This window comes from Cetorhinus maximus, chromosome 16, assembly GCF_964194155.1.
Source record: "Cetorhinus maximus chromosome 16, sCetMax3.hap1.1, whole genome shotgun sequence".
NCBI classification, from domain to species: Eukaryota; Metazoa; Chordata; class Chondrichthyes; order Lamniformes; family Cetorhinidae; genus Cetorhinus; species Cetorhinus maximus.
This window is the reverse complement of record NC_135894.1, coordinates 33,792,795-33,812,014: the sequence shown is the minus strand read 5'-3', so window position 1 is coordinate 33,812,014 and position 19,220 is coordinate 33,792,795. Positions and strand designations below refer to the sequence as shown.

The window sequence follows — 19,220 nt, the reverse complement described above, 5'->3', positions numbered from 1 at the left end:
GATGTTTAAGATCAGACAGCTATGCTGGGGGGCAGTATGTAATCAAAAAATGTACTTATAAGCAAATATTTGTCACCCCCTGTGCAACCCTCCATAGTATGATACATGATACAGAAGGTGGTCATTGAACCTATTGTGGCACAACTATCCAATTAGTCCCACTTCCCATAGCCCGGAAAATGTTTTCCTTAAGTATTTATCCAATTCATTTTTGAGGGTTGCTATTGAATGTGCTTTACAACTGTGTCCTCCAAAGAAAGATAAGGTAGTTCACTGATCTGTGATAGCACGGCCTGTTCTTTACTTTGTATTATTACACAAAGATAAGTGGGTATGGCGAGCATTAGTTATTATACTAGTGTAACAACATGGAAGTTCAAATCCTACCATGGCAAAATGTGAATCAAATTTAGTAAACCTGTTCATTTGTAAACTAGCATAAGAAAAATAAACATGGAAGCTTCTGTTTGTCAAAAAGTCTAACTGATTCACTAATACCTGTCAGGAAGGAAAACCTGTCATCTAATGTCATATGACCTACAGATTCAGAGCTCAGCCAGGTACTGGAACAAAGCAAACTGAGACTCTAGAGAAGGTAGCGTCATTCAATTCAGAGTCAGTTTGGGCTTTGACACCTGACCCAGAAATGTAATGACCGTGCAAGGCCAAAAAACCCATGCATTGGAACTAAAGTTGTAGTGTAAATGCGCCCTAAATAATTCCCTGCATCAACGGAAAATTTGGGATTATCTAATGCCTTTAAGTCCTCTGGGAAGCAGCCCAGTATTCCATCCTATGGTTTGCTCAAAATATTTTTGTGAAAATAGACGATGCAGATCACATCGTAAGTCATAGCACAATATGGGAAGATAAATGAATGTGTCGATTCTGTGGTTGAAGAAAAATGATTGGATTTATTGTGATGCTTTAGATGTTGGTCAGAAATGCTGCAGAAATCAGGCAGCTTTGGGAATAATTGTAGATGTTCCAGTTGCCTGGTGCAGGGTATTTTAAACTTATGTAAGCTGACTATTTTTTTTTTAAATGATTGGTCTTTCAGACTGGTGGTGAAAAATGAAAGCACATATTGTGTTCTAAAAAGATGGCCAGTTCTAACATTTATTCTTTTTGTTTTATCTCTGCAGTTTTTCCTGTCTCTTTATGGTCACAAGCTACCTGTGCTCTGTATGGATATCTCTTATGTAAGTTTGTGCATCATTACGTGATCTGTTCAATATTAGTATACGTTGCAGAATAAAGGGATGGTAAATTATTTCCAAAGATTGGGGATAATTTTGGCATTATTTATCTTATTGCACTTTGGAATATGGTTTTTTGTAACGCCAGAAATATGAAGAAATTGGATTTTTCATGAAATCAAAGCATAGTAAATGTGGGTGCCATTCGCGAATGTCACATCTCCATTTATTTATCACATCTATTGGAGATATTGGGGTAAATTTGGTTACTTCGTGACACCAGCAGGAATTGATCTTGAAGGGAGTGCAGGACAAAGATACAACTGCAATACTGCAGCCCAACTTATCGTCCTGCATTCTCTTCAAGCAAAATTTCTTCTGTGAACATGAAAAGTACTGAAATGATACTACTATTAAGGAATTATAATTCTTAAAAACCTAATTGATCTGCCTGCTCATGATTCCTTTCTTAGACAAGTAATTTTCTTTTGAGGAAATTGTATCTGGGGAAAGGGCTTTCTATGCATAGTATTTGCACACCTGTGAGAGCAGCTGTGTGTTTTGTTCTACTTCAGCTGTCTCCTATTTAGTTTTCCATAATGCCGGTCTTCTGCAATGGAATTTTCTGTGTTGGGAAGAATATTGTGTATGATCAATGGGACAGCGCCTCAGAATGCTGGGAATTTGAATCTCATGCTGTTTGAAAATGAGCTTCTGCCATTGAAAATTGTAAAACAGAAAAAAAGGCTAGAAAGCAAGATTGACATCTTGAACGGGGGTCACCTTGTCTGTTAACATTTACATAGAAATGGGTTTACATTTTTGGGACAGATGTAATGGACCCAGTACTATGTATTTCTGTGTTTTGGTGGGAAAGGAACTTGGTTTAGCTCAATGGTTTGAGAAGATTGCCGAGCAACTTCTTTACCATTTTTATTTCTCAATTCTTCTTTCTATAATCTTTTCTACTGTTTTCAAATCACTGTTCTTTGTAGGACAGCAATCTGATAGCAACTGGGTCAGCTGACAGGAATGTCAAGATTTGGGGATTGGAATTTGGTGACTGTCACAGGTCTCTATTTGCTCATGAAGACAGGTATGTTTTAGTTTCCAATAGACATAAATGCATTGCTGCCAATACCGACTTCATGGGATCATAGGAGGTACTGCAGCTAACAGTCTCAAAAGCCAATTGAGGCCTCATTTCAAAGACTGATTTTGATAACAGTCAGCATTGTTGCTTGCCTAGATTGTATTGGGAAGGTATGTGTCAAAGTCTCGTGCCATGTTCATGTAATAATCAGCATAAAGGCAACAATTTCAAAATATGTGACTTTAGGTTAATTTTTAACACTAGACATGATTGTTACATTGGTAGGATTGTACCTGCATTGTTGTTCAGTGTTGTCATTTGAGTGGATATCATTTGTATCCTACATCGTGGACATTGTGAAATGTGCACAGCTTATTTGCAAAAGAGAACTTTAAGCATTGCTAAGCTTAGATTTATATTTGTTAGGCATCAGTTAGGATTACTCTACATGAGCCTTGCTATTCTGTTTCTCATTGTGTTCTGTGGAGAAATAGGTGATAGATGAGATGAAGAAGATGAAATAGTGGAATTGACATCTGGAAAAACTCAACTGTATGATAAATATTCCAATAAAGCTTAACATTTGTGTAAAAATATTTAAAAACATTTTGTAAAAGAATATCATTTAACTTTGAGTTCTGAGAAATGTATAATAAACATCAAATGAAATACTTGATAGTACAGGGAGCCTGAGGAATTAAAAGTGCTGAATAGGATATAATGAAATAGCCATTTGAAATATTCAAAACAGTTATAATTACTGGAACAGCAATTTGGCAGTTCTACTAGAAGTTATTTTAACTTTTACTGTGAATGAACACTTGAATGGTTTCAGTCGCTTTAAACTTAAATGGCTAAAACTTTAAATTTCAGCTGAAATAGTTACAAGAGCAGAATGGGAAGAAAAGAACAAAAAGTTATAGATGTAATGGAGGTGATTCTGCAGCAGAGTTTAGGAGGAAGTAAAGGTAGAATAATTGCTCTACAAATAGTCGTTTGGTAGTACAGGACTTGAGTATTGCCGAAAAAAGAGACGTTGAAGCTTTTTGTCTTGCACTCATCAGGACACTTCGCGAGAATACTAATATAAGGGGAAAACAATATATACTATATGTGAAGACAGTGCTGATTAGTTGGCAATTGAATTCTGGCAGATGCACCACTGATGGTGACTGACAGTTAACTGCCCAGCATTATTTGAAATTTAAACCAGGCAGCTTGACCCTGATTGGTCAAGGCATTTCCCTGAGGAATGAGTCAGCGAATTGCTGTTACTTATGTTGTTTAGCTGAAACAGGTGCAATGTGTGTACATGTTCATTCTGTCTGCAAAGAACAGGGCCCTGTGTATTAATGTATGTAGCTTCCAGTACATGCAAATGTGCCACACTATGAGCCCGACTGACGATCTTAAATTGGGTGTCAACTTAATTCTTAGCACACTGAGGATTATTTAGCAAACATTGTCCAATTGCGGAAGCACATCTAATGTTGGATACTGTGTTTTGAGTTTTGCAAGCACGGGCTGGTTGTGTACTGTCTGTACCTTGACCGTTGCAAACAGTGGCTGAGACAAGCTGTTTGGGTTATAAGGTTCACCAGTCTTTGGGGTTTGCAAAGTGTCCTGGTGAGTTCAAAACAAAAAGCTTCTACCTGTCTCTCTTTTCAGCAATAATGATTGGTTTGTTATGAACATATTGAATAATATTTGATTTTTGAAATTTCAGTTTGAAGGAATGTAATGAAATACAACTGGAACCTATTTAATTATAAACTGATCTATGTTTAACATGCATTGAACATAGAAAAATCGAACTGGAATGCACTAAATATCCAGCTAGCTTGTATCTGGCAAACAACTGGAACCCATTGATAATTGAATCACCTTTAACAAACAGATGTGACACATTTGTTTTATAAATAGAATATACTTATGAAAAAAGCTGGGAAACATTTAATAACTGAAATGCACTTAATATACGAGAATATGTTTTAATTTCCTCCAATTAAATATTGGGAGACCAAAGTCATTGTCCCTAGTCCTTGCTGCAGTCTGTGTTCCCCAGCCACCGAAGCCATCCCTCTCCCTGTCAGTTGTCTGAGGCTGAGCCAGAGCCAGACCTTTTTCAACCATGTTGTCATATTTGACCCTGAGATGAGCTTCCAACCGCATATTCACATCATTACTAAGACTGCCTCCATGATCACCAAACTCCAGCCCTGACTCAGCCCTTCTGCTACTGAAATTCTCATCCATGTCTTTGTTACTCTGGACTTGACTTCCTCCTGACTGGCCTCTCACATTCTACCCTCTGTGAACTTGAGATCATCCAAAGTTCTGGTGCGCATGTCCTTACTAGCACCAAGTTCCATTCACGCATCACCACTGTGCTCGCTGACCTACACTGGTTCCTGGTTAAGCAGGAACTCGATTTTAAAATTCTCAATCACTTCAGCCGTCTCTTTCTTTGTAACCACCTTCAGCTCCATGAGCCACCAGGATATCTGTGCTCCTCTAATTCTAGCCTTTTGAGGATCCCCAATTTTAATTGAGGGTTGCACCTTCAGCTGCTAAATCTTCTCTTGCTCTCGTATTCGCTTCTTGACCTTCACCCCCTCTTTACCTCTCCTTCCTCCATTAAGATCCTCCTTAAAACATCCTGTTTGACCATCAACCCAATCATCTATCCTAATATGTCCTAACCTGGCTCGGTGTCAAAATTTGCTTCATAACGCTCCAGGTAAATGCCTTAGGACAAACTATCACATTAAAGGTGCTTTATAAATACAAGTTGTTTTTGAAGCTGGTTTCTTCATGCACACTAGGGGATGGAATGCAATCAGGCAACAGAAAGGACACAGAGGCAAAGCAAGAAGAGTTGGTGAGGAGGACACTTGGAGGATTGGAAAAAGAAGGGATGATGAGAACAAAAAATTAAAAAATAATGCAACATAAGTTTAAAAAAAAATACAGCTGCAAGATATGCACAAAACTGGGTAAAAGAATGTTTTGAAAGAAGACAATATATCTGATCCAGAGCAGTAAGATGGCTTCTTCATGCATTTTATGGAATTTATTCTCTGAATCTGATTGGTTTGAGTGAAAAATGTCATCCTATGCCTTATGTAGTCAGCACACACTAAATACAGCACTTGCAGAACTCTACAGTCATGTACAATGTTAATTTTTCATGTACAAATAATATAGATAAATTCAAAATTAACTGCTAAGAAAAAGACAATTTGTAACAAAATTGATGACCCAATGATGGATCTTTTTCTGGCCTGTTTCCCTGCAGTGTAATGTATTTGAAGTTTGTACCAAAAACTCACCTCTTCTTTACTGCTGGGAAAGATCGGAAGATCAAACAATGGGATGCTGACAAGTTTGAGCACATACAGACACTGGAAGTGAGTATAACTTCAGCTAAAGGAATATTAGCCTTTATAAATGGTCAAGAGTGTGGTCTCAGCTGGGAATTGTTAAGTTATTTTTCTATCTGTGAATGGTGGGGGTGCTCTTTGGAAAGCCTTTTCTATACATCTGTTCCAATAATTACACAGGGTACCACCACCATTTAAATAATTCGACAGCAAAAAAATAAATTTTTGCCTTGAATTCACATTCAAAGCCAGTTAACTATTTTGCTCCTTGATAACTAGTTAATAAGTAAACTGTAGAATAAAACACATCAAAATCTACATATTTTAATCACTTTTCAATATTCCATTTTTGAGCATTGATCAAACTTCATTTTTTCCTGTTAAACTGGTTGTACCAATCAGATATGCAATATTGTTTTTCACTCTTATTAAATGACATTGTGTCCCCAGTGTAAAAGATATATGTCACAAATGTAGTGGAAAGTCTGTAACTTCGTATTTAATCCATTGCCATCTTTCAGTACTCTTGTAATCCTACTAATTAGCTGATTATTCTCTTTATGCAGCAAGTGTAAAATAAAATGTTTATAAAACCTTTTTAAAATATCTTTCTATTTTGAATGATGGGTGGGGTTGGGACAACAGATCATCACTTCATAATGGGTATATATTTGCCAGTCTTGGGTTTATTGTCATGGAGAGGTACTAAGCGGTGGCCAGGCACTTCCCCTAGGACCAATTGGAATATCTGGGCCTCTTACACATTTAGTTGTTTGCAGATTTGCATCAGCACAGGATTGTTAGAGTGAAGAGAGGAAGATGGAAAAAGTTATTTGCAGAATAAAATTTATTTTGATTATACATAATTTACTAGGTTGGGAATGAACCAGTATGCATAGTATTGGGAAACAGTGGCATATTGGTAATGTCACTGGGCTAGTAATCCAGAGGCCACGCGAATGCTATGGGGCATGGGTTCAATTCCCACTGTGGCAGCTGGTGGAATTTAAGTTCAATTGAGAAAAAAAATCTGGCATTGAAAGCAATGATAGCAATGACCCACCTTGCTTACTAATGTCCTTTAGGGAAGAAAATCTTCCATCTTTTTCTGGTCTGGCCTACCTGTGAGTGACTCCAGATCCACAGCAATGTGGTTGACTCTTAACTGCCCTCTGAAATGGCCTAGCAAGCCACTCAGTTCAAGGGCAATCTGGAATGGGCAACAAATGCTGGCCCTTCCACATCCCATGAAAGAATATATAAATCAAATTGTGGAAGTAGCCCATCTTAAGGAGAAAGGATAATGTCAGAAAACAGCAAGTATGATCCCAACAGACTTTGTGTTGAGTGATAATGAAAGCATGTCCCAATTCAAGGAGGAAGTATAGTCATGAGGCAGCAATGACATCCTTAAAGGAAGGAAATGCTGAAAACTGTAAACTCTCAGAAAATTACTTCTAATAAATGAATTTTGGAGATTACTTAGTGAAATTGTAAGATTGTTTTGAGAGCTCGTCACTAAAAATTTAATAACCCACCAATTTTAGAGCTACTGTCTTCTACATTCCATTCTGTGAAAGCTACGTTAATAGTAATGTCATTGTTTTACTTGGCGGAAAAGTTCCACAGTGCAGGATCTTAATCTTGTCATTGTAAATACCAGCCTTTTAATAATTAAACTACATCCTGGAACCTGACTAGTACAAACATAATCGTCGAGGTCTACAACAGCATCATTATTGTAAATATAGATTTGTATTTCCACATGAATTAGTTTTTATATTACAGCAAGTTACCTGCCTCTATAGATGTGTGTACTCCTGGTAATTGTTTACAAATTATGTCTGCTTTTTTGTTCCTTTACAGATTTGTAAAGTCTGAACAATAGCCAATAAGTCTAGTTGTTATGTGTTTTCTTTTGTTCTCCAAACAGGGACATCATGGGGAGGTCTGGTGTTTGACCATCAGCCCTAATGGAGATCATATAGTTTCTTCCTCTCATGATAAATCTCTACGGCTGTGGGAGCGAACAAGAGAGCCGATTATCCTGGAGGAAGAGAGAGAATTGGTAATTTGTCTTTAACTGTTGTTGGAGGGAGAAACAAGCCATTGTTGTTTAATAAAAAATAGACCTGTGAAGGAGCAGAGTAATGGCAGAGCATGTGTGCACATGTATATTCTCAAGTTAGCTAATTCTCGGGGAAAATGGGGCGCGTAGTGGAGAAATAATTGGCCATTAACCTTTGCAACCTGGGTTCAGATATCGCCAAACTGATGGGATGCAAGTATCATTGTCTGTTGGCTGTGAACTTGTGCGATTGAGAATCTGGTTTGAGACTGCTCAAATTCAGACCATCCATGTTTCAATGCCATTCCTCTTCGGAATAGATTCATTAGCAACAACAACTTAGATTTATACAAGGACATTGATTTAGGAAAATGTCCCAAGGCACTTAACAAGAGCATTATCAAGCAAATTTGACACTGAACCATAGAAGGAGATTTTAGGACAGGTAGTTGAGAACTTGAGCAAAGCGGTAGGCTTTAAGGAACACCTTATAAGAGGAGAAAAGTTTAGAAAGAAAATTCCAGAATTTTAGGGCTTAGGCAGCTGAAGGCATGGTGCCAATGGCGGGGCAATTAAAACCAGAGATGTGTGAGGGGCCAGAATTAGAGGAGCGCCCACATCATGGAGGGCTGTAAGGCTGAGGAGGTTACAGAGGTAGGGTGGGGGAAGCACATGTAAGGTAAAATCAGGGAGAGCTTTGAAAACAAGGGTGAGAATTTTAAAATTTCAGAATTAACAGACTAAGAGCCAATATAAGTCAGCAAGCACAGATGATGAGTAAACAAAGCTTGGTGCGAATTAGGATACAGGCAGCAAATTTTTGGATGAGCTCAAGTTTACAGAGATTGGCCAAGAAAGTATTGGAATAGTTGTGTCTAGGGGTAACAAAAGCATGGATAAGCGTTTCAGCAGCAGGTGAGCTGGGCTGGGGTAGAGTCAGGCGATATTACGAAGTGGAAGTGGGCGGTCTTGATGAGGGAGAGGAAAATGTGCTCAAATATGACACCAATGTTGCAGATAGTCTGGTTTGGCCTCAAAGTAAGTACCTGGCAGAGGGGTGGAGTCAATGGCTAGAGAAGGAGTTTGCAACAGCGCTTAAGACAATGACTTTAATCTTCCCAATATTTAGTTGGAGAAAATTTAAGTTGATCCAATATGGAATGTCGAACAAGCAGCATGACAAATCAGACAGTGAAGGAGTCGAGAGAAGTGCTGGTGAGGTGGAGCTGGGTATCATTGGTGCGCAGGTAGAACCTGACACTTTGTTTTGAGGAGCAGCATGTGGATGAGAAATAGATGGGAGCCAAGGATAAATCATTGGGGGACCAGATGTGGGAATGGGAAGAGAAGCCATATCTGGTGATTCTGTGGCTACAACTGGATAGATGGCAATGGAATCAGGTTCTAGCAGCCCGATCCAACATAAATTCCACCCTATAGAGAGGGAACAGGTGCTGGATTAACAACCGAGATTTTAAAGTTCAAATCTGACCTTGGCAAGTTGTGAAATAAAATAAAATAAGTCTGGTCATTTGTGAGCTGGCACCAAGAAAGTTGCTGGATATTGTAAAAATCCAACTGGTTCACTGATGTCCTTGAGGAAAGAGAAACATCCACCTCATCTCCTCTTGCCTACATGGAACTCCAGACCCACTAGATGTGGTTGAGTTGATACCCTCAGGTGATGCCCAGCAATAGTTCTTGGTCAAGGAGCAAGAAACTGAGCTGTAATGCTGGCAGTATTGGTACTGTGGTGAAAATCCCAACCAACTCTGCAGGGGTAGGAAGAGGGAGATCTGACCCTAAATGTACTGGAATAAATATTCTAAAATTTAAGACAGACTTCTTTCAAGTTTTCCCTGCTAAGTGTATGGAGAATTGAGTTGCCAGTTGTATATTGAAGAGTACATCATTTGGTTTAGAATTATTGCAATTTGCAAATTAACTCTTTAATAAACTCTTTCCCACAGCAAAGGGAGGCAGAATTTGAAGAGAGTATGGGAAAAGGAGATGAACCTGTGGTGAGTGTCTCGCTAATGGAACAGTCTCATAATGTTCTCTTTATGGTGTTCCGTTGGAAATCACAGTTACATTGTCAGAGTTGAGGCAAACCTGTGAGCTTTTCCTATCTACAATATATTAAAACCTCTCTGTCTGTATATTAGCCCAGTTATCCCCTGCTCTGTAACTCTACCTGAAGGCTAGTGCAAGATCATGGGGGATCAGCTTGTATTTCATCATTCTTTTGAACAGATACTATATGTATGTCTCACGCTACGGCCAGGTGAGAAGTGGTAGAATGGATCTCCTGTCTTTCCGTGTCTCAGTTGACCAGAGTGTTTAAAAGAGTTTGCTTTTCAATTTAGTGAGTATTTAACTGTTTAAGTGCTGTGACTGTAGAAGACACACATAGACAGGTTTTATTTTAAGTTTTAAAAGAAAAGGGAATAGTGTTTATTGTCCTTAACATCCAATAGATAAAGAATAATAAAAATGCCCCAACTCACACTCCCACATGCATCCAAGAGACTCTCATGCACACAAAAGTAGGTTACAAGGAGGGAGGGTAGATTAAATTGTTTAAGTGTAGCCAAAAGAAAGTCAGTCATACATGGATCCTGTAAGTTGATGCATTGGATGGCTTCAAGCCATGTTCGGTGATTTTTCCTGTTTCTGCGCAGAGACAATTTAAAGTCTTGACAGATGATTTTTGTCTTTTCCTCTGAATTCAGCAGCAGTTTAGTTTACATTGAAGACGCTGCCTGTGGTGTTTGGCTGGCCAGATACAGGAAGGTTCATACTTACAAAATGGCTGGAGACAAGAGGGGACCATGAGTTCTCTTCTCGCTGTTATCCACTTGTGGGTTGTCTAACAATGACCTTGAAAAAAGTTTTTTTCCAACACAGAGGATGAGCTTGCTATCACATGACCTCAATTCACAAACTAGCCAGTTACCAAATATGGTCACAGCAGGCTAAGGCACTCTCATTCCAAGTCCATTGTTTAAAGTGATTAGATGGAATAGTTGATGGAGTCCTCTTATTAGCCAGATTCCATTGTGCAAAGTGACTGAGTTTAACAGCTTGTCCACACCCACCTGAATAAACAGATTATGTCTGGAGATTATGTCAAAGAGACCACCCGAAGAGATGCCACAAGACCCAAGATGAAGGACGGGGAGGCTCCTCGAGATGGGTATTGTATGTCCCCAGGGTGGGAAGTCCAACGCCTGATCCCCGGTGGGCGGGTAAGGTGGATAAGTTGTACATAAGGGTTAAATGAACTTCTGTGAGTAGTTCAGGGGATGGGTATTCATACTAGTTTAAACTGATTGTCCTGGTGGACTACTTCTTGACAGCATGACTCCTTTCTGATAGCTGTGAAATTATGCAAATGTTTGGCCATTTTGGGAATTGATCAGGTCACTTAAAAGTACTGTTGTCTGTCTTTTTGAAACTTATCCACTTATCATGTGGATTCAGCCCACTCAGTAAGTAAAGTCATTTTTGACATAAAACGTGGCTTTATAACACTTATTATAAAGTTCCTGTTCTTTACAATTTCCCATTGGAAGTCTTGCTAAAATCCTTGAACATATACTAATGTGGGTGAACTTCGATGGATGACCATCCTGCTTACTGGATTTGATCCTTGGAAGTGTTGTCCTGATTGTTCATTTAACTAACAGTGTTAGCTAAATACAACTGGGAGATTTTTATACTGCCCCTCTAGAACCTTATGTGTACTAACTAGGATTGCAGAATTAAATGTCAGGCATATATGATAACCATTTCTCTCACTGGAGGATTTAAGCCATTTCACCATTTTTTCTAGTTAGTTATCCATTTTCCTGACTATGAGGTCTGGATAGCTATTACAGGGCCTGTTGGTCTACTGTTTTTGAAACAATGCAACTAAGGAGTTTTCCCTGAAATTGTCTTTCACCTTACAGGTTCCTGGAGAGAAAGAAGGGGAAGCAGGCTTAGCTGGGAAGAAGACTATAGAGACCGTTAAAGCTGTAAGAATGTAGAACCTAATAATGTGTTACAAAATTGATAGAATACTCTTGTGTTTTTTAAAATGAGAATTGTGAGCTCCACTGTGCTCAGTTGTTGAATGTTCTTGGCAGGCTGAACGTATTATGGAAGCTATTGAACTGTACAGGGAAGAGACCAAGAAACTGGAGGAATACAGTCATACCTGTAAACTCGCAGGCAAAAAGGTTGGACCTGTTCATATTGTGATTAGATAATTCCTTATTTGGACAACTATTTACCAAAGCAATGTAATGTGAATGCCATCCAGCTCAGTGAATAGCAGTTCTGGAATATACTTGTAGGCAAGAATCTTACTGATCCCGTGGAGGCCACTTTGAAGGCAGAACTGGGAGCAAACTTGAAGGTTAAGGCGTCAAATCGGCGGGCCAACATGTTCCTTCCCCCAGGCAATCTTGCCAGAGGTAGTTGAACATCAATAGTGCCCACCTACCTGGCATCAGTGGGTAGCCACTAATGAGGGGAAGGGGGAGAACGCCACCAGGAACTTCTGGGTATCAGTGCGGTCTCCCGCTGAGTCCCAAGCCTAGCAGCACCAGAGAGGTGGCCTCCCAGTGGCAAGCCGAGTGACTATCAGAGGTAAAGGCTGAGGGTAGGAAAGACTGTACTCATGGCCCAAACTTATCTTCCAGAGGGGTTTCCGGTCTGCTCTGATGGGCCTACCAGCCTCTTCCCTCCTTATTTTTGAAATTTTATGCGTACGTCCATTTTTAGGCACCCTCCTTTCTAGCTGCACAGTGCCCACATCTACCAGTGAGGCTGTGGGCCCTCTGATTGGCCTGCAACCTCAGGAACCTGCCAACAGTCCTTAATTGGATGGTGGGGGTGGCCAATTAGGAGGCCATCTCCTGAAGATTATGCTGGAATACACATTGCAGACTCGCACGAGGTCAAGACCTGGAAGGCAAACAATCATCAGAAAATTATACCCAGAGAGTCACCAAAATGGTCACTGACCTATAATTAGCATTCCCCAAACAATTTAGCCTGACACCTGACAGCTAATCATCTAATAGGATATACAAATGCAACTGTCCAATCAACCAGCTATAACCATAAATACTGTTCTATGATTGGATAACTTGAAGACATTCCTCCTATTTCCAGCTAATGGTGTTACCGGATTAATCAGCTCTTCCTTCTCATCTTAGTTTTGAACCACAGCTGGCTTTTTATAACAGAGTTACACTTGTCTTTAGTTTTGTGAAATGAATTGGAGCAAATAACTGATGTGAGGGTAGGAGAACCATTCGAACACTGTAATATTCAATGTAAGAATGAAAAAAGACAGTCAAGTGTCTGCCGGACTGGAAAAAAGGCAAAATTCAGTGATATGAAAGGAGAGCGGGCCCACATTAACTGGGCAAAAATGCTCACAAACAGATCAACAAACAGAAATCTTCAAATGTGAGATGGAAAGAGTGCAAAATACTTTTTCTCAGCTTTTGTGTTGCTCTCTGCTATGTCTTTTCATCCTCAACTATTTGCATATTCTTTTGTTCTTTCAGTTTCTTTTCATTGCCTCACTGATGATCTTTTAAATCATTTTAGTTTTCTGTGAAGCAGGTCATTCAGTCCACTAACTATGGTTTGTCTGCTACTTCTTTACCTCTCCATTTATTTCCCTCTGCTTACTTTCTAACCACACCAAAGTACTTCTTGTTCTTAATTTTCAGTCCCGATGAAGAATCGACACCCAAAATGTTTACATTATTTTGTTTTCCTCTTGGCAGATTTGACTGGCCTTCTGCTTCCAGCATTTCTCTGCCATTATTTCAGATTTCCAGTATTTGCATTTTCTTCCTTCAGGTGCATCATGGGATATTTTTATACATCCAGTGGTGTAAACAGGATACAGTGCCTTTATTTTCAAGAAATGGATTATATACCCTTACAGATTTTTCCTATCCTAGCTTTTGGTGAAGCTTATTAATGGAAAATAAGTATAATTTATGTTCAGGGCAATATGTGTGATGGCTTCCTCAAATCGGAGACAGGAATTAAAAAAACTACAGATTTTCAAAATCTGAAACGAAAACAGAAAATGTGGGAAGCACTCAGCAGGCCTGGCAATATCTGTAAAGAAAGAAAAGAGTTAACTTTTCAGATATAACCCTTCATCAAGACGTAGTCAGAGATAGGAATGATAATCTGTCCTTGTATTATGTTACTGAAGAATATAATGTCCCATTTTAGCTTATTAGCATTGGCTATGTTTGAGATTCTTGGAAAATAACTTGTATAACCTTCTTCCTTCCCAGCTGCCACCACCTACGAACCCTATACTGGCCGCGTATGGAAACATCTCTGTAAGTAGTTCTAATTCTTCCCGGATGTTTGTCATTTTTGTTCCAGTTTGTAAACGCTATGTTATCTAACTATCTACATTGTAGTTTTGAGTTTTGTAGACTTCATCCTTATACAAAATCAGAATATAGTCAATAAAGGGTTTTCTGATTTTGGGGGATACAGCTCCTTAGGGAGGCCATATCTTCTGGCATAACTGAGGCAAACAAGGATGGAGATATGCTCAAGGATGCAATCCACTGTGTCTCTGTCTGCCGCTTTTTCAGAAGACAGGTGTCTACTGCAGCAGGAAGAAGATGTTTTTCTCCCCAAGTTAATATGATACTGCTGGAGCATAGTTGTACGCTGAGACTACTTGCCAATTATTCCTTTAAGGTTCCTACTGTGGCAATTGAAAATTGCATACTGGGGTCTAACAGACACCCTCTAAAACCAGTAGTCAAACTAAGCAAAAGACCAAACACAACAGGAAGCCATGTTTCCCTCATTGTGTTGTCATTTGCATGGCCTTTTGTGGGCATGCACGGGGCTGATCCTCTGGAACAGAGGACGGAGGGAGGTGGAACGCAGATTTCTGAGCCCACTGGCAGTCCACCCGAGCCCAGTTGTGGACGTGGCTTGAAAACCTATGTTAATAAGTGGACACACTTAAGAGAGAATGCAGTCAGTGCTGTAAGATATTTTGCATGTGAATGCCTTATGGTTAAAATTTTATTTTGCTATTTTACAATCTTTATCATTACATTCATTTTCTGCCTCTTAGGAGGAATATTACATCAGGGTACTGGTTAAAGTGTACTGATTTTATAGCTCTTCTTACGCCAATTTTAGGAAAGGATATTTCCTTTAATTTGAAGCAGTGCCACTTTGCCAAAATAATTTGTTTCAAGGCTAAAGCAGTTATTAAGGCCTGAAAGTATTTCCAAACTGTTTTGTTTATGTTGTCTCTGGTAATGGGTAAGTTTTTTTTATTCATTCACGGGACGTGGGCGTCGCTGGCTGGGCCAGCATTTATTGCCCATCCCTAGTTGCCCTTGAGAAGGTGGTGGTGAGCTGCCTTCTTGAATCGCTGCAGTCCATGTGGTATAGGTACACCAACAGTGCTGTTAGGAAGGGAGTTCCAGGATTTTGACCTAATGACAATGAAGGAATGGCGATATATTCAGGATATATTCAGTCAGGATGGTGAGTGACTTGGAGGGGAACTTCCAGGTGATGGTATTCCAATCTATCTGCTGCCCTTGTCCTTCTAGGTGGTAATGGTCGTGGGTTTGGAAGGTGCTGTCGAAGGAGCCTTGGTCAGCTAATTTTAAAGTAATTTAAACTATTCATGTAAAAAAGCAAATTGAATCACAGTACGCTTGTAGCAGGTAGAATTCAGATGGTGTTATATTGAATAATTCAATGTGTCGGCTGGTTTTGTTATTTAAATAATTTCTTATGCTTTTCTCAGCCATCCCGCTATGTATTGGATGTTATTCGGAAAGTCAAATCAAGGTGGGTAATAATATAATATGGAATTTCATACTAAACTAAATCCACAGCCTTCTGAATCAAATGAACTTTCGTCTCTGAGTCAGAAGTTTTTGGTCTTGAGCCCCATGTCAGATAGCTGAGCACAAAAACTAGGTTGACACTCCAGTGAAGTACTGCGGGAGAACTATATTGTCTGAGGTGCTGTTCTCTTGGGTAAATGTAAAAATTCCTATGACACTCGTCAAGAAAGTGCACAGAAGCTCTCCTGGTATCCTGGCCAATATTTTTTTTCCCTCAACCAACATTTTACATAAAACATATTACCTAGTCACTTGTCTCATTGATTATGATGCACTTTGGGATATCCTGTGTTTATGAAAGGCTCTATCTAATTGCAGTTTAATTTGAACAGTATATAGCCATTACTGTCACTGCTTCCATAATCCAAAACTGCAGGATCTCTAATGTCTATCAAGTTAATTAAGCTTCTTTTCTTCGAATCCACTACAAGTGGTTTTATCCCAGTTTGCACCATAAATAGACTCTTTTTAGTTGATCCATTTCTATTGCTCTGTAAAAAGTTTGTAATGCATGCAGTTGTTATAATGTACAATTTTTTGATGGTGAAGGGGGACAGCAGTCAGCATGTTGTTACTGGCTTTGTTTGTTCTGCTCCTGACCAGCCAATTCCAGGGACCTTCTAGCCCCAAATGCAAAACAATGGCAGGAGGCACTTCATCTTCGCACTTTAATTCCCCAGATGGTTTTGTCTCTCTTGGCTTAGCAACAGGATTGAACTACTGTGTTACATATTCATACTAGAGTTGAACTTGTAAAACTGCTTCTGGACTATGAGATTTGTTGGTTTGCTTTATTAAATATTCAGAATTAACCTACATATGATGAATACAGTCCACTTTAATCCTTTTCTTAACCTCAAAGAATTATTATTATGGTATATGCTTAAACATTCTGGTATCATGGCAATAACGATGTTTGTAAATATTCACTAGTGACTTGAACTGATGGAGGCTGGATAGTCATAAAATTAAGGGAAATATAGGAAACAAATTTTGAATTGTGCATACTTAAATTTTAAATGTGTGCATTTTCTGATCATTTTTGTCTTTGGTCTTTTCTAGTGAAATGGAGGAATCCCTGCTCGTCCTACCTTTTTCCTACATTCCCGACCTGCTCACTTTATTTAATGAGTACATTCAGCTTTCTCTAGAGGTTGAACTCATTTGCCGCTGCCTTTTCTTCCTGCTGAGGTAGGTATTCAGACAGAAACATTTTTGATTCCCTTTTCCTCATCATCACAAAAATTAACCACCTAGTTCCTTTAGACTCTTTAGCAGGCAAAGGGAATGGATTGGCTTGAATAACATTTTAACCTTAAAACAGGGTAAAAATCAAATTGGACATGAGTAGTGCAAAACTTAATCAACTGTTTGTGCAATTCTGTTTTTTTTCATTAGGATTCATTTTGGACAAATCACAAGTAATCAGATGCTCCTTACAGTTATTGACAGTTTGAGAAAAAACACAATTGGAAAGATCAATGAAATTAAGGTAAGGTTGCTGTTCTTCTATAACTAACCAAAAGTTAATGAGTATAAACCAAGTAAATTGCAAGGTAAACAAACAGCAATGAACCTGCTAAAAGTGACAAAGTCCCTAAAGAAAACTAATAAGTTGTACAATGAGCATACTAATTTCACACAGGAACAAAATTATAATGAGCTGTTTTTTATTGGGTGGACTTTAGGAGCCATGCAGAAAACTAAGCATGCAGAGGGGCTTTCAATAGCATTGTTTTTTTTCATGATGCACTGTGAATAATTATGTTGGAAAATGTCATAAGCACATTGTGCTCCTGGAAGTATTCCTTTCACTTAGTGATTATGCCAAGTTTGAAAGTGTTGTAAATAAACAATCTTAATGGATTTTTAACAAAGCTGCTTAAATATTCTAACCAAGTATTTATTTTAAAAAGTCTACAAAAGCATTTTTTGTGAGCAATGTGTTTTAAAAATCCTGAATAAGTATTATTGTTTTGGACCATGAAAGGGACATCTTCATTCTCATAATAGGCCAGTGTTCTGTGAACATTATTATGGATAGTAACTTTGCTTATTTGTATGGTCAAGTTAGAGGGGAAAACAGAGAACTTATTCCTTCTGAGACATTTAACATTACTGCAGAAAGAGCTTGTGCTCAATAGAACATATGCTGGCAAAGCTTGAGTTGCTTGAAAATTGAGCAAGGCAACAAACAAGGAAGAGATGAAGCACAGTGTAAAAAAAATAGTATCGCAGGAAACAGACCAAGAAGCTGCAGGAAGATAATAGACCCTTGGATTAGACCACCCAGGACTGACCAATAGAGAAAGTTCCAGAGAACAGTGTGAATAATTGGGTCAATGATCAGTAAATTATGTATAGTTTAAAAATATGTATATTGTATGTGCATGAGTTCTGAGGAGGGGCCTCCTGGAATATTTTCAATGAAGATCCTTTGATTGAAAGGCCAGTTAATGGCAGGACTTCCAACTGTCACCAATGGGGCCTTGCAGTGGTAACTGAGGGGGCTGTGGAATATTTGGAACTCTGGACCTGCTCCTGTTGCAGTGTTATCCTATTGCTTATAAAGCTATGGTTTTCGTTTGCGTAAAAACATGGAATAAAGTTACTCTGACTTTGTAGAGAAATATCCTAAAACTAATATTTTACATATAGTGTAGGGATAATACACTGGCAATTTGTTCCATCGAAGCTTTTGGGCTGCAGGATCAATCTCTGATAATATTGCAGTTGGCCTGATGCAAATGTTAGTTCCACTCATTAAACAAATTGACAAAGGCAGGGATGTTTCATGAATAGATTTGAAATCTCACCTCACTGTTTCATTTCTATTTCTCTCCTGTAACAGGATGTCATTGGCTTCAATATGGCTGGACTACAATTTTTACAAAGGGAAATAGAAGCTAAAGAAGATGTAACCTTTTTTGCTGATGCAACTGAGAAATTCAAAGAGAAGAAAAGGAAAAGAAAGATACGAGAGAGGGCTGTTCTGATGGTTGTCTAGGGTTCATGCAAGGGTCTCCAAATTTAATTTGATATTGCACCATATAATGTCACAATACGCTAAGGAAAGTTGGCACAACAGAATTGAGAAAAATGTACATCTGATCCAGAAACTTCAAAAAATTGTATCTTCCATTTCACACTATTCATCCAAATTTATACCATGTACAATATAACTGAGCCTTTATGCATTTATTTGGATTCTTCTGTAATACAAACACCAGCTTAGCAGCTCACATGTAAATGTGGTTTAATAAATGCTTAGTTTTTTAAGTATTCTTTCTGTGAAATATAACAGTCTTCCATAGGTTACCCACTTTAAATTTTCTATATGAGGCAGTTACCAGGAATTACTGCAATAATTTCCTTCCTCTTAGCTGCCTTAGTGTTCAAAAATTTAGAGGTCATGAGTTCTTATTTCACCATGTCAACTTAAAAATTTGAGTTTAGTTTTTAAAAGAAAAATCTGAAATCAGTAAACTCAACCACACAACTATAAGATACTAAAAAATCCAGCTAGTTCACTGATGTCCATTAAGGAAGGAAACCTGT

General features: G+C 38.6%; 1 protein-coding gene across 2 annotated transcripts in view; it reads left to right on the top strand.

Annotated features, from left to right (window-relative positions):
* Nucleotides 1–18,941, top strand: part of wdr3 (WD repeat domain 3) — a 57,762-nt gene extending 38,821 nt beyond the window's left edge. For both annotated transcript variants that reach the window (XM_078559629.1, XM_078559630.1), the window contains exons 16-27: nucleotides 1,146–1,202; nucleotides 2,195–2,295; nucleotides 5,591–5,702; nucleotides 7,609–7,743; nucleotides 9,714–9,764; nucleotides 11,697–11,762; nucleotides 11,874–11,966; nucleotides 14,061–14,108; nucleotides 15,560–15,603; nucleotides 16,725–16,853; nucleotides 17,061–17,154; nucleotides 18,514–18,941. In XM_078559629.1, the coding sequence (XP_078415755.1) occupies nucleotides 1,146–1,202; nucleotides 2,195–2,295; nucleotides 5,591–5,702; nucleotides 7,609–7,743; nucleotides 9,714–9,764; nucleotides 11,697–11,762; nucleotides 11,874–11,966; nucleotides 14,061–14,108; nucleotides 15,560–15,603; nucleotides 16,725–16,853; nucleotides 17,061–17,154; nucleotides 18,514–18,669 (1,086 nt within the window). In that variant the 3' untranslated portion in view covers nucleotides 18,670–18,941. The remainder of the gene's footprint in view (nucleotides 1–1,145; nucleotides 1,203–2,194; nucleotides 2,296–5,590; nucleotides 5,703–7,608; nucleotides 7,744–9,713; nucleotides 9,765–11,696; nucleotides 11,763–11,873; nucleotides 11,967–14,060; nucleotides 14,109–15,559; nucleotides 15,604–16,724; nucleotides 16,854–17,060; nucleotides 17,155–18,513) is intronic.
* The last annotated feature ends 279 nt before the right edge of the window (nucleotides 18,942–19,220 follow it).